Source organism: Rhamphochromis longiceps, linkage group LG23, assembly GCF_057381845.1.
Source record: "Rhamphochromis longiceps isolate RC_006_pf linkage group LG23, R_longiceps_female_GT1.1, whole genome shotgun sequence".
NCBI lineage: Eukaryota > Metazoa > Chordata > Actinopteri > Cichliformes > Cichlidae > Rhamphochromis > Rhamphochromis longiceps.
Window position 1 is genome coordinate 40,561,139 of NC_140578.1, and position 14,075 is coordinate 40,575,213.

At 44.3% G+C, this 14,075-nt stretch overlaps 1 protein-coding gene across 4 annotated transcripts in view; it reads left to right on the forward strand.

Moving 5' to 3' along the window:
- Window positions 1–14,075, forward strand: part of pard3ba (par-3 family cell polarity regulator beta a) — a 208,927-nt gene that overhangs the window by 68,788 nt on the left and 126,064 nt on the right. For 3 of the 4 annotated variants that reach the window (XR_014909557.1, XR_014909558.1, XM_085397617.1), the window contains exons 6-10: window positions 812–898; window positions 1,078–1,203; window positions 3,311–3,786; window positions 6,624–6,763; window positions 7,893–8,021. Coding sequence is in view for 2 of the 4 variants with exons in the window: in XM_085397617.1 (XP_085253743.1) it covers window positions 812–898; window positions 1,078–1,203; window positions 3,311–3,786; window positions 6,624–6,763; window positions 7,893–8,021 (958 nt within the window). In the remaining 2 variants the exon portion in view is untranslated. The remainder of the gene's footprint in view (window positions 1–811; window positions 899–1,077; window positions 1,204–3,310; window positions 3,787–6,623; window positions 6,764–7,892; window positions 8,022–14,075) is intronic. The other variant, XM_085397618.1, reaches the window with a different exon arrangement.

Below are 14,075 nucleotides of genomic sequence, written 5' to 3' on the forward strand. Positions count from 1 at the left end.
ATCATTGTGGGTAACCTCCACTGTGTTTAGGCTTTGCTCTTTCAAACAAAAAGGTCAACAGTTTAATTTCCACTCTAAACCCATCTAGATAACAACTTTTTGTCCACATCAGCAACAAATCTGGTGCCCAGAAGAACCAGATATACTCGAGATTAGTCCAAAGCATACAAATAAGTTAAAAAAAAAAAGCAGTTTTAAACTTAAAGAATGCTTTTAATCTGCACGCACTAGTATATTAATTCCGTACTGTATTAATTTGGTGAAGACACGATCCATAATTGTGTTTATAAGAACAAACCTGCAGACAGAGATGGAGTTCTCTGATCTTCTCGTAGCGTGCAGGTCCCCCTCTCTCCTCTAGCCAATATCAAAAGCAGCCCTCTTCTTGTTTATCTTTAGTGGTATTGTCCTTGTTTATCTGCGGCTAAAAGCCACAGTTCAAGGCTCTGCAGAGATTATTAGAGAACCTCATTCTGTTTCATCTGTATCTGCTCCTCTATCTGTCTCTTTCTTTTATCTCCTGCTCTCTTCTTTTGTCCACCGGCTAGATTGGGTAGTTGAGAGGCAGGTAGATAAGGGGTGAAGTAGCCACCTGCGTCCTCAATCGCACACACCCCACACACAAAAACACACACACATAATTCCGATTTTTGGCAGGGCTACCTGTAAGCTAATTTGTATCCCTATCTGTGTAGCCTGGAGGAAAATGCAAATGGAAAGGTTGAGTGTGTGTAGCTTTTTGTTGTTGTTGTTTTTTACTGTATCTGCGTTTTCAGGATTTCATGTCCCCGATTTGTGTATTTTTTGGCAGTAGTCTTACGAGGACAGTCGAGTTCCCTGGTGACCGTGGGCCCCTGGGTATACACGTGGTCCCATACTGCTCCTCGCTCAATGGACGGTAAGCTCACATAAACGCTCTCTTCTTCACATCCTCTCATAATCAAGCAGGCAGGCGCAAGGAAAGGCAGATGGCAATGTTGACTCATAAAAATGCAGAAGTTACTCAAATGTTGCCATGTAGTCATGCGTGTTTACCTCCGTGATTTCATATTGACTCCATACTGTATTTGTCGCAAGACCCCTTGGCCTCCACATTAAAGGCATCGAGGAAAACAGTCGGTCCAAGAAGGAGAATCTCTTCAAGGAGGACGAGTGCATCGTCCAAATCAATGATACACCACTGCAGGACAAGACCTTTGCACAGTAAGTAGGCCAGTGTGTGTGTGGGAGTGCAGTTTTTCAACACAGAAACCAAAATCAAAGCTAATATTTGATCTGAAACATGTACAGTGTATTAGATTTACTTAGTAGTTTCAGCATGCAACCTATGTTTCATGCATGGGGATATGTTCTTAATAAAATAAACAGATTAACATCTTACAGGCAACACTGCTCAACGTGTAATGGCCTGCTCAGGTTGAGTGTCTGCGGGATGCGCCACAAGACGTCCAAGCCCCCATGCATCCATTCACAGAACTCAATGAGATCCTGGTGCCAGACACTAAAAGACGACCCTAGCGGGCTCATATCCCCCTCAGTGCGTCTGTTCTGGTCGCATGAGGATGTTTAATGTCATGGCTGAGCTTTTAACAGACATGGGAAATGGAGAGAAGCAAGGTTGAAATGGTTTGGACATTGCAGAGGAGGGAGAGTGAATATAGTGAGCAAAGGATGTTAAATATGGAGCTGGATGGCAGGGAGAAAAGAGGAAGACCACAGAGGAGATTCATGGATGTAGTGAAGGAGGACATGTAGAGGGGTTGGTGTGACAGGAGGATGCTTGAGGTGAGCTAGAGGCAGATGTTCTGCTGTGGTAATGGGGGGGGGGTCGTCAGATGTCGTCTTTTTGGAGGAAAGAGTTAAAGGATTTGCATCAGCTGCTCCAGAAATGTGTTTTTAGCCACCTTGAAGACGTTGGTTGCCACCAGGTGGGAATTGCATTACTTGCTTAGACGGTGACAATGGTTGCTCGCGTTTGTTGATGTTGCTTATCTTTAGCTCTCCTCTGAGAATATCCACAGGGCTAAAGGAGACGTAATTAAACCGTGGACCCAGACTGTGGAGGATCTTAAAAGCTTACTGAACAGAGCAACTCCCCCTTTCCCATTTGTTTCCCCTCGTCTATGTTTCCCTTTCTTTCTCCATTCTTCTTCTTCCGGACCTGGCTCCTGTGAGTTTTTTGTTTGCTGTTTGCTTAATCCGTCCTTATGCGCTTTGGTTTTGCTGATTGTCTGATTATTCTTTTGTTCAAATGGCAAAAATAAGTGTTCCAGGTGATTCCATTTGGCAGAAGATTATAACCTTGTTGCTAGGAAAAGACGAAAAGATTTGAAATTTATTTGTTAACATCATCCAAATTGGATCTGAGGCGGATCGGCTTATCCTGACACAACCCAAGACATGTGGTGTATATGTGTGCGTGTCAGGGATGTGATGAGGAGCTAAAAACGTAAAAGCAAAAAAAAGTGTGTGTGTGTGTGTACTCCCACTCATCCTGTCACCACTATAACGCTGTAGAAATACCCCAACTGTCACTCACTTTGCTTCCTTTATTAACCAGACAAATCCTTCACATTCTCTGCTCTATCCTATCTCACACCACATCTGCTCTACCGATGGCGTATTTTTTTGTCTCTGTATTATTCTATTTTTTTCTTCTTCTCATGTTTTCAGCGCACACACTTCAAACTCCTGTCCGTGTCCTTTCTGGGTTTTTTCCCCCCGTCCTATATCTCTTTCTGAATGGGTCAATTTAACTGCATCTCACTCTGTTCTCTGTTTTGTGTGAATGTGGGGCTGATAGTGGTCTATTAGAATAGAATAGAATAGAATAGAATAGCCTTTATTGTCATTGTACAGAGTACAACGAAATTGGAATGCCACTCCCTTGGTGCAAGTTTCAATAATAAATATAAATGTAAAATATAAAAAGTACAAAAAAAAAACAATCGTAAGTACTCAAACAATAGTATGTACAAGTAGTACAAGTACAAGTATTAAAGCTGGAATAGGATCCTGCTTCAAGGTCTCACCATCTGATAGGGACCACAGTGTCCCAAGCCAGCTGGAGGAGTCACTGTTGTTAATCCAAACTATAATACAGCCCTTTAGTGAAGCACAAGCCTCATTCACCCTCTCCTTCTTTGCTTTCCAATTCTGTGTTCTCTTTCTTTCTGTGTTCAGCCTCACTTTTGAGTTCTCCTTTGTTGGTTTACAGGTTTGTAATGTTCCACAAAGCAAAGAGAGAGCGATTAAAGTTGTCATCTTGTTTTTTTTACTTTTCCTAAATTATCCTTGTCTCCCTCTCTAGGTCTCAGGAAGTGTTCCGCCAAGCTATGGGCTTGCCTTCAGTGCATGTGGAGGTTCTTCCTGTAGCCAACAAGTCACGCTATGAGAAAAGCTTCATAGGTCAGCTTTTCACCAGCGACAGCAAAGACTCGTCTACCAAAGGCAGTCCAGTGGTGACGCGCACTAAAGCCGACCCCAAGCCAGAACCCAAACCAGAACCTAAAATGAACACCAGGACAGATATGAGGCGACCAGACGCACACACGAAGACCCCAGAGCCAACTCTGGTAAACTCGCAACCGGTGGAGTCTGTTCAGTCTGTGTACGGCTCTTTAGAGAGAGCGTCTCCCACGTCCACAGCCAGGGCTGCGAGCTCGTCTCCGACAACTTGGCCCCGCAGTGAGAGCCCACTGGCCAGTAGGAGTCCTGCTTCCGCCAACATGTCTAACCTCACAGGAAGGAAGGGTGGCAAGAAGATGAAAATTGACTTGAAGAAAGGTAAATTTCTTATATACATGTGTTGTATTCACTGATGATCATCATGTTCCATCATTAAGTTTTTTTTCTCTCTCTCCCCCATCACCCCCAACCGGTCGTGGCAGATGCCGCCCCCCCTGAGCCTGGTTCTAAGGTTTCTTCCTGTTAAAAGGGAGTTTTTCCTTCCTACTGTCGCCAAAGTGCAATTTTGTTGGGTTTTTTTCTTTACCAGGCAATATAAAGCCCTTTGAGGTGACTGTTGTTGTCAATTAGTGCTGTATGCATTGAATTGAATTAAGCTAAGGATGTTATGTTTCTCCAAATCCATGGTGTATAAGCAACTCCTTGATTATTTGAATTAGGTCCTTATTGTAAATATCTGATTGAAGTGCAGACTTTCAGCTTTAATTCAAGAGGTTTTATAAATAATTTTGCAGTAACTGAGCAGGAATTACATAAACTTTTATATACACAGCCCCTGTTTTCAGAAGCTTCAAATTAGTTGGACATTTAATTGACAAGTAGTTTCATATCCAACTGAGACCTGTTGTTTTGCTACTTCATGACAAATGAAGCAAATGTGAATCTGAAGTTGAAGGATGAGGTTTAAACAGATGTCTGTGTATGTGATACAAGAACACGTATCATTGTCGAGGTCTACGCTCAACTGATGCCTTCATGAATGGGAATAAAGAGGTTTTACAGCCAGATTAGACTTTGCCCAAAAATTGTGAGCTGTGTATAAAAAACGGTGCTGCAGGTGGTGCAAAGAGGCAAATTATGATCTCTGTCTAACAAATTATGGACCAGACTGTTAACTATGTATTTCTCAACAAAGTTGAACCCACAGCTCAGCAGTGTCTCAGACAGCTACAGCGATTCAGCAATCCCTCGGTTTCTCTGCTCCTCACTGATGTTGAGCTGTTGCACTTCATGCGACATGAAGTTTTCTTATCTTAAAATGGCCTTTCCACAGCTCTGTTAGCAACCTAACGAGTCCATCAGCAGTAGCAGCAAAGTTGAGAGGTAACAGCCTATGGGAAGATGGATCCTTGACTGACGACCGCTTCTTTTGTATTGTGGATTCAGAGCCACTGGACCCCTGTGAAAGACTCTGACTCAGTGTTTTTGTTCAGGATTTCTCAGGCTCTGCTACATTGATACTATTCATTATTTGTGAGGCCTCCATCTTCACAAGTGCAGTACAAAAATACTGGAGTTTTCCCATTTATTTTGCCATTGCATTTTCCTTTTAAGGACTCTTGACTGCTCGTGCTTTTTTTTTAAAAAAGCTTTTATTCTCCAGATTTGTTAAAGTCAAAGCGGCTCACTTAGCCCTGGATGTTGTTCTCACCAGTGACACAATTGATTGATTTTTATCACATTCAGACTCCAATAAAATTGCCGTCCACTGTGGTTAGCTTTAATATTTCACTATGAAGATTTTTTTCATTTTTCCAATTCCTCAATAATGACTCAGAGCTGTCTAGTTGTTACGCCCGTAGGTTTAAACCTAGACTGACTCAGTCTGGCATCTCAGGCACCTCATCTCTTATCCCTCAGTGCTGAAGTGTTGATAGCATGGGAATGGGTTCTTATGACTGTGAATAGGGTCTGTTCTAGCAACCTGTAGTGTTACGGGGCAGTGAAAAGATAGCTGTAATTGGGCTACATGCACACACACACACACACACACACACACACGTGTGGTATCCAGAAAAAAAGGCAAGACATCCAGATGAAAGGATAGAAGAAATTGGGCCTCACACTTTCCAGCTCAACGCCCATTCACGACTGTTTTATTGTTAGTTTCTTCGTTTTTCCATCACACTTTTCTTCCCCATTTCTCTTCACCCTCTTTTTGTTAGATTTTTTTTTTCTTCCCTGGCTTCCCCGTCTATCCCTTTCACCTGATGCAAGATCAGAGCAGAGGATATTATGGGGTTTCTAACACCCTCTCCCTCGGCAACAGGCTCCTTCTCTCCGTGATTGGCAGGCGGTGAGGTTTAGGTGCGCTAATGTAGGGCAGGCAGAGGCTTAGCTCGGAGACCAGATAGCATCGCTCACCGCCTTTAGTATGCCACGGCGGCTTTGCTCTCCCTACACACACACACACACACACACACACACACACACACACACACACACACACACACACACACACACACACACACACACACACACACACAGAGTGTGGCACATTTCACTCATGGCTTGGGGCTTGTGAGGCCGTGAAAAAGGGAGAGGGCGGAGGCTCTGGGGGATGATGGTTCATGCATGTGTGTGTGGGCTCAGAAAACACACACACACACTTGTAAATGAATACACACAAAGTAAATGTAGGCTCAAAAGCACAAGGAAAATCTTTGTGGAAATCACATCGCAACCCCTGGGGAGAAAGCTAGAGAAGGGAATAATATCTCTCTGGTTTTTCTCTGCTCGTCACTCTTTTTTTTTCCTCCACCTCCACCTTTGTTCCATCTTCTTCCTCTACCTCCCTTCATCAGCCACCGTTCGGCCTGCTCACACGTGAAATTAAAGACAGAGTCTGTCTAATCCGGCTAGGAGAGAAGCCGGCTCCCGGGGGCTCAGAGGCTGAGCCAGGCAACTAACCCCCATAGGGAAACAGGCACTTAAACAGTAGTTAATGGGGAGAAGATGCAGACTGCAGACAGAGTTCAGGAGAGGAAGAGAGGGGAGAAAACTTGGAGAAGGAGAAAAGTGAAAGACTGGGATGATGAGAGGGAAATTCAATTAAAATGAAATTAAAAAGTCATAAAATTTGTAATTAAGTCTCATTTTCAGGAGCAGAGACATCCCCCGTGCACAGTGTGACTCATGTTGCCTCTTTCCCACAGGCTCTGAGGGTCTGGGTTTCACCGTGGTAACAAGGGATTCATCTGTCCAAGGGCCGGGGCCCATCTTGGTGAAGAGCATTTTGTCGCGAGGTGCAGCAGTGAAGGATGGACGCCTACAGCCAGGAGACCGCATCCTGGAGGTAAAACACAGGTTTTTATGAAGATCATCCAATGTGTGCGAAGTAGAGCCGAGACCTGTCGTTATCAGCAGGAAGTTTAACTGTCTCTGGATCACACGGTGTGCAACGTGTACTCAGGGTGAGCCTGCTCTCACCTGTGGAAAACACACCTGCCAATTCTGGTATCTTATGGCAAATGCCAGTTGCCGGGCAGTGAGTGCAAGGCCCATTAGGATATTTTGGTCCCTGATACTGATTGTTTGGTCAGAGACATTCACACCAGCATCCTATCCGAGGTCATTTTGTAGCTCTAGCAGTGCTCATCCTGTTCCTCCTTACACAAAGGAGCAAACACTGGTCCTGATGATGGGTTAAAGGTCTTCTACGGCCCTGTCCAGCTTTCCTAGAGTAACTGTTTGTCTCCTGAAATCTGTCTCCTGTGCTGGGAGAAACGGCAAGCCTTCAGGCAATGGCACATATTGATGCACCATCCTGGAGGAGTTGGTATACCTGTGTAACCTCTGCCAAATGCAAAACTAGGTTAAAAAAAACTGTCAGAAAAGATGAAGAAGGAAAAAAGTCAGTGACCTCTAACTGTAAAAACCATTCCTGTTTTAGTGGTCGTCCCATTGTTGTCCCTTTAGTGCACCTGCTGTTAGTTTCATTAACACCAAAGCAGCTGAAACTGATAAACAGACTCCAACTGCTACTTAACTGACCAGGTCAATATCCCACAAGTTCAACTGACTTGATGCTTTTAATGTTTTTGAGCAGTGTTTCCTTTTAATTAGAGCATATTTTTTAAAATCTGCTTTTCTGATAACCAAACACTTATTTTATCAAACAGCTAGTGTTTATGATTTACAGCAAATTATTTTGTGGACCCCATGGCTGTGTGTCACAGATGCCATTTTGAGAACCCCTAAGCTAGACTGATATAGCCAAGCTATCGCAGAGAAACACAAGAACATATGTTTTATTTTCATTTTGGAGAACCAGCCCACACACAGAAGCATCTCCATCTGATCCTCTGTTACTTTCATTCGATACGTGTTAGTGGAGCACTGCCAGTGGATAATACACTAAGCTTTAATCTACTCCTGTTTGTGTGTTTGCCTTTTTTCCCCGTCTCGTGTGTGTTTGTGTGTAGGTAAACGGAGTAGACATGACAGGCCGTAGCCAGGAGGAGCTGGTGGCCATGCTGCGCAGCACCAAGCAGGGAGAGAGCGTGTCTCTGGTGGTGGCTCGGCAGGAGGACATGTTCCTGCCTAGGGAGCTGGTAAGAGAGCGTGAATACGCAAAAACGCAGCATCCACACAACGTCCCTTCACTCTTCTTTGTTGATCACTTGCTTTCTCTGGTGGTCTCTGCTTCATCCCTACATTGTGACATTTTCCCTTTCTTTTCCTTTCAAAGGAGCAAATCCTCTTCATCTTGATTTTTTTTTTTTTGCACCACAGACACACAAACACACCCGGAGCACGAGCTCTGGCCTTCCTGTTCCTCTCTGGTTTGTTGACACAGTGATGCCAGAGGAAGTCACACACACGCTCAGACACACAAGCCACAGCGGGGCCCCAGAGGAAACGCGCAAGTGTGTCCATGCTTGTCGGCACGCCCCGGGTGTTAAGTGACCGTTTACCTGTTGCGGCCGGCGGGGTCAGAAGCCGGCACAATGTGACCGAGCCTCACAAGGGACATCTTATCAATAAACACACACAGAAAGCCAGCTGGCCCCTTGAAAGTCACTCGCTCTGCGTAAATGATGTTTTCGCCTGTTCTCTCCTTTCTGTCCTCTGGTTATTCTGATTATTCCCTTCCCATTACTTCAAAGCACTGTGAGAAAGACACGCGGGGGCTTTGTAGTGACTGATGCATATTCACACCTAGGCGAGCTGCGCACACTTAAACTCCCGAACACCTAGACTTTGATATAAAACTCACGCGCACACACGCGCGCGCCGAACACATCGCACATCTTTAAACAGCTAAGTTGCTGCTTCCGAAAATAGTTTGCCCTCATTAATGGCCCAGCAGTCTTGGCATAACAAGTGCACTTTGAAGAGACTCTACAGTCTTCATCTAACACTTGCTTGTATTTGTGCATTAGAGAGAGACTTAAAGAGTTGGGGAGGGAGGGAGGGAGGGAGGGAGGGGGGGCCTCTCACTCCTGTATCTGTCGAAGTTGTTGAAGTTGTTGGTGCCCCGTGAGATCTGGCCCTTATCTCCAGCACAGTCCTCCACCTCAAAGACATTTTGATGTCCCCTAAGCGCGCACGCACACACACTTAGAGATAGACTCACAAAGACACTACACACACTCTCTCTCTAGTGGTTCTATTGATTGACTTTAGATGTGCAGACTCCTCCCCACTAAAAACAAAAAACATAAATACGCAGATGCGGAAAGAACTGCAGAGAAAAAGTTTGCAGTTAAATGCATGCAAATGAGCAAACGCACACTTAAACACACAATGCTACAGGACACACCTCCCACCTTCCTGCGCTCTCCTTAATGATACTGGATGTTTCCAAATGCTTGTACTGAATTATTGTGGAATTTCGTGCCGGTGGTCGGATATCAAGAAGATGCAGACACATTAAAAGTGCCCGTCTGCCTCTTCCATCCTAAGGATGTGTTTGAGTGCCTGCCCGACTAGTGATTATTTTTCCATGCTTTAGAGGCTTTAACGTCTTGTAGAAAGCGTCCTTATGCATCCACACAGCAAACATTCGTGTCTGTAGTTCAGCACAGCGGTTTTACATCCAGCAGCTGCTGAGGTTAATTAGCCGAGTCCATCGACCAGCATCATATTGCTGCTGCAGGTAATTCGTCTGCATTATGAGCTTTTGTATCTATCAAAGCTCATTTTGCTCTTGAGCAGAAACATTTTTGTTCAGCTGAAAATGCCCGTCTCTACATTTATCTGTCTGTCTGCTCGGTTCAAGGATCACTTAAGGAAAGTGCGTTTGCGTGCGCTTGGTCGATGATGCGATGTTATGTGAAACCTGAAAACAGGTTAAGGACTTTGTGTTGTTTGTGCTGGATTTTGCATAGATGCGGCATGGAAAACACTCGAGTATCCCTGTCAGAGCTGTACAGTGAGTTGAAAGGATAGATTAGTGCACAGATAGTGTGTCCTTGTATCCAGAGTCTGACTGAAACTGACACTGAAACAAAGGTTCAAGGAAGCCATTTTACACTACTTGTAAAGCTCAGATATGTTTAAAGTGTAAGAAAAATTGCTTGGCTCCCCTTATGACCCTGTTCTCTCTCAGTGCTTTTATGAAAGAACCTCTTTGGAGTATGAAAGTATCTTATATCACTGTTACACCCAGTCTGTGCCGTGTTTTTCTCCTGGTAGCCCGATTTCTTCGGAGCTCCCGGAGTTAGTGTCAAATGTCCGAGGTTTGAGCTCAAACGGAGTCTGAAGGAATTTGTATTACAGTGTTTCTTTGTGACCTTCAGCATTCCATTCATTTCATTCACATTAGAAATCGAAAGCATTTGGAGGCCTTACAAAATGTTCATGGTGCACATTTTCAAATTTCTCTTCTCGGATTAGATTTCAGGGAGTTTTTTTCTCTTGCGTGGTACAAAGACAGCTTCTAGGGGAGGAAATCGACGTAAGAGAAGCTCACTGTATTTATGTAAATGTAGAGGAGTCTGAGCATTGAGCAACTTAAAACGGGTGAAGTGTTTGCTTCTTTATTTTTCTAGAAGTTCATCGTAAACAGTGTATCCCCCAGCTGTAATACCTGCTGCTTTTCATGCCTTTTAGCACTAAAACTAATCCTAACAATATATAGCCACTGGATTGTTTAGGTTTGCTGGTTTGTGTTTAAACCCATAGTGGTGCTTGATGGAATATCCTTAGTGTCAGGGTGTAAGTAGTGGAGTAGTGCACAAATCCAGTTTTTCAGGTGAAGTGATTATCAATATAGTGTCTGTAGTTCAGTACAGTGGTTTTACATCCAGTGGTTGTTGTTTTCATCTGCAGCTAATTTATATTTGGTTTTATGACTCAGAGTGTCAGTGACAGGTCTAATCAGAAATAGCCTGTAAAAGAGGAGCTGGGGTGGAGGTGGGTTGCAAATTGGCTTGCATGTCACAGCAGGCCTGACCAACTTAGGCCATGTCCACACTAATAAGTTTTCCTTTGAAAACGCATCTTTTTCTCTTTCGTCCTTTCGCCTTTCGTCCACACTGAAGCAGCGTTTTTGGTTAAGGAAAACTGAGCTTTTTGAAAACGCTCTCCAAGGTGGATACATTTGAAATTTAGACTGCAAAAACAGAGGCTTTTGAAAACAATGATGCATTTTAGTCATATGATGCAGTCATGTGACCAGTTCAACTAAGGTGGCGGACGGCATTGTACAGCAGTTGTTCTATTTGCTCCCAATTTTTACAGCCCTATTAAAGATTTGTAACAGTTTGTACATAGCTCCAGATGCTCCAGATAAACCTCGACGTTCCTCCTCGACGTGTCAAAGAGACGGAAAGTAAACAAACGGCTGACGGAAATGACGCAGGTCGAAAGTTTTCATGCGTGCGCACTACAGGAACGTTGCGTTTTCAGTGTGGATGAAAACGATAGTGTGGACGCAGAGCGTTTTTAGACGAAAACGCCGTTTTCAAATTTATCCGGATTAGTGTAGATGTAGCCTTAAAGATTGCATCCTACATGCAATTAGTCAGGAGGATGCTTTCAGCTGATCCATCAGCTGATGTGGGCTGACACTGAGAGCAGCTGATCTGTCGGTCTATCAGGCCTCACTGACCTAATGCGGTGCTCACTTTGTGCCAGAACTTCAATGTCTTTGTGAAATTTGGTAGAATTCATTACTTTCAGGAGGCTGCACGTATGCACGCATAAAAATTAATCAAATTTAATTGAAATTAAACAAGTAAGGCCTTGACTGAGGCACACGGGGAGGTTAGAGGTCAAACCAGCTGTGGAGCAGCTGATCAGGGTCCAATGTTTTGCCAAGGGGCACTTCAGCAGAGCAGGCACTTGGTGGCACAGCAAGTTGAAGCGAAGCATGACACTGCAAGTCTAGTTTTTATACTCCCCGTGCGACCGCTGCCAACCCATAAGATTCTCTCCTCCGGTGCTCATATAGTCTGTTTTATCTCGCTTGTACAAGTAAAGTAGACTTTTAGAGGAACTGGCTGAACTGCTGATTGATTAGTTTCAATGGAGGGAGGGGAGTTACTGATGTTTCATGAGCAGCGTGCGGTTCTGTGAAAGCGCTCAGCGGCGCTGGGAGGCATGCTGGTCTGTTGTAGTCAAAAGAATAACAATAAAGCGTGTGAATTAGCTTCCTTATTAGGATACAAAAAAGCCGTCGATTTTCTACCCCATCTCCTGCACCAGCGCACACTCTCTGAGTAATTAAAAAGTGATAACTTCTAATCACAGTTTCATTCCTGTCAGCATTTCTGCATCTCCTCCGCTCGGCGCGCTCATTATTTCACGGGGCCTCGTTTTGTTTCGGGGCAAAGATTAGAGAGTTGCTTTGTAATGTTTTTTTCTGTTTTAAGCGGGTTTTTGTCAAGAGCAGGATATATATGTGTGCGTGAGAGAAAGTGTGTGTTTGTCATGCCAAGGACAGGATGGGGGGGTCACTCTGCACATGGCTGACCCACTCCTGCCACCAAGCCCAGGGCCAGCTCACAGGAAAAAGCAGGTTGTGAGGAGAAAAATAACTTTGCTGTGTTGCTGTTGTCTTTTTCATCAACTTGGCCTCTTTGGCTGTCTTCTTTTTATTTGTACACATCCCGTCATTCTTCCTTCTCTTTTTATTTTCCCTGTCTGGAGCTCTTCACGCCGTTCCAGAATTATCCCCCAATCAGTCATTTTTTATTTTCCTTTCTCTTCATTGTGAGGTAAAGGTGTAAAGCGGCGAGGAGGCAAGACATTAAGGCGATTAATTGGCAGCTCCATCGTCGGCGTCAAGCGCGGCGAGATCGCATCTTAATTGAATGTCGCTCTCACCGCTAATCCCCCCCGCTTTGAAACCCCCCATTTAGAAATCCTCAGCGACAAAAGGCTCTGTGTGTAATCGCCGTGTGTCACCCCTCCTCCTCCCCTCATCTCCTCTTTGCCTCCCGCCCTGGGGTAAGAAAAAGCTCCTTTTTGTCCCCTCATTTGGGTGTTGAAGAGGGTGGCCTCACTCCTGACTAAAAGCTTGTTAAAGATCCATTGCTGAGGGCTAACAGCGGAGGGGAGAGGCAAGGGGCCCCACTCGCCTGGAGGATGCCATTTGCCCCCAAGGAACGGGCATTAGCGGGGATATCAGCGATGTGTGGGAGTGGGTTTGCGTGGTTGGACCACTACTGAGAATCACTTGGTTGTGTAAATAAATATAAATAAGCAGTGAGTTAGAATAAATAAACATCTTGTTTTAATAACTTCTCAGTGTCTTTTTTTCAAGAGCCTGCTGTGCTCTGATGTGTCCACCTTCACCTCGTGTGTTATTGCAGTTAGATCACAGAGGTATTTAAAACCTCCCAGGTTGCCACCTGAGTCTTCTCAAGTGTCTCTCAAGCAGGAAGAAGCAGATTGTCTTTGTAATGCCTCTGGTTTTGAGTAGCAGCACTCTGAAATGCCTTGTTGATAAAAATAAGCCCCGACTGAAAATCTCAAATTATACTCGAGCAGAAAATAGATTCTGTGACTTTTGAAGGTTGGGTTTTGCTCGTTATTCGTATCGTGGAACTGATTATGAGCACCGAGTTAAAGATGTGTAACGATAAAGCTATCGTTTCATTTTTGAATGTTTTGTGCAGATTGGGGTACCTCTGTAGGCCAGAATGTAAAATGAAAACGCAGAAATGACCCTATTTCCGATTTGAAGTCTCCTCTTAACTCAAACACATTTTTACGTACTGTCATTTGAGTGCAGCCTGATGTATGTGCAGAGTTTGAGACCAGCGAGCTGTTGGCCCATCAGAATGAGAAATGTTTCTAACTCACCTTAAAGTTTACTTCATGCAAGAAAATGATGTGACAAGAGTAATGGAGAAACTGGAAAATTTTCAGTGCACGTGCACTGAAAACGGAATTTTCCGTGAGATAGGAGAAGGAGAGCTCTTGACCTCACCAGGGAGATGAGGGCAATTCTGGGCTAATCCATATTACTCTGAGGTGGGTCTTGAACATTTTTGAACTGAGGTTTCTTTAACCTCTGTTTTCAAGACTGGAAAATGAGGTGTGAGAGACCTGACCTGAATTAGGGACATTGCAGTTTGATAAGAAGTAAGTCCTTATTACTGGGGTTTGCTAATAGTTGTAGTGAGAGCACTAACAGGGACTGGAAAGACGGAGCT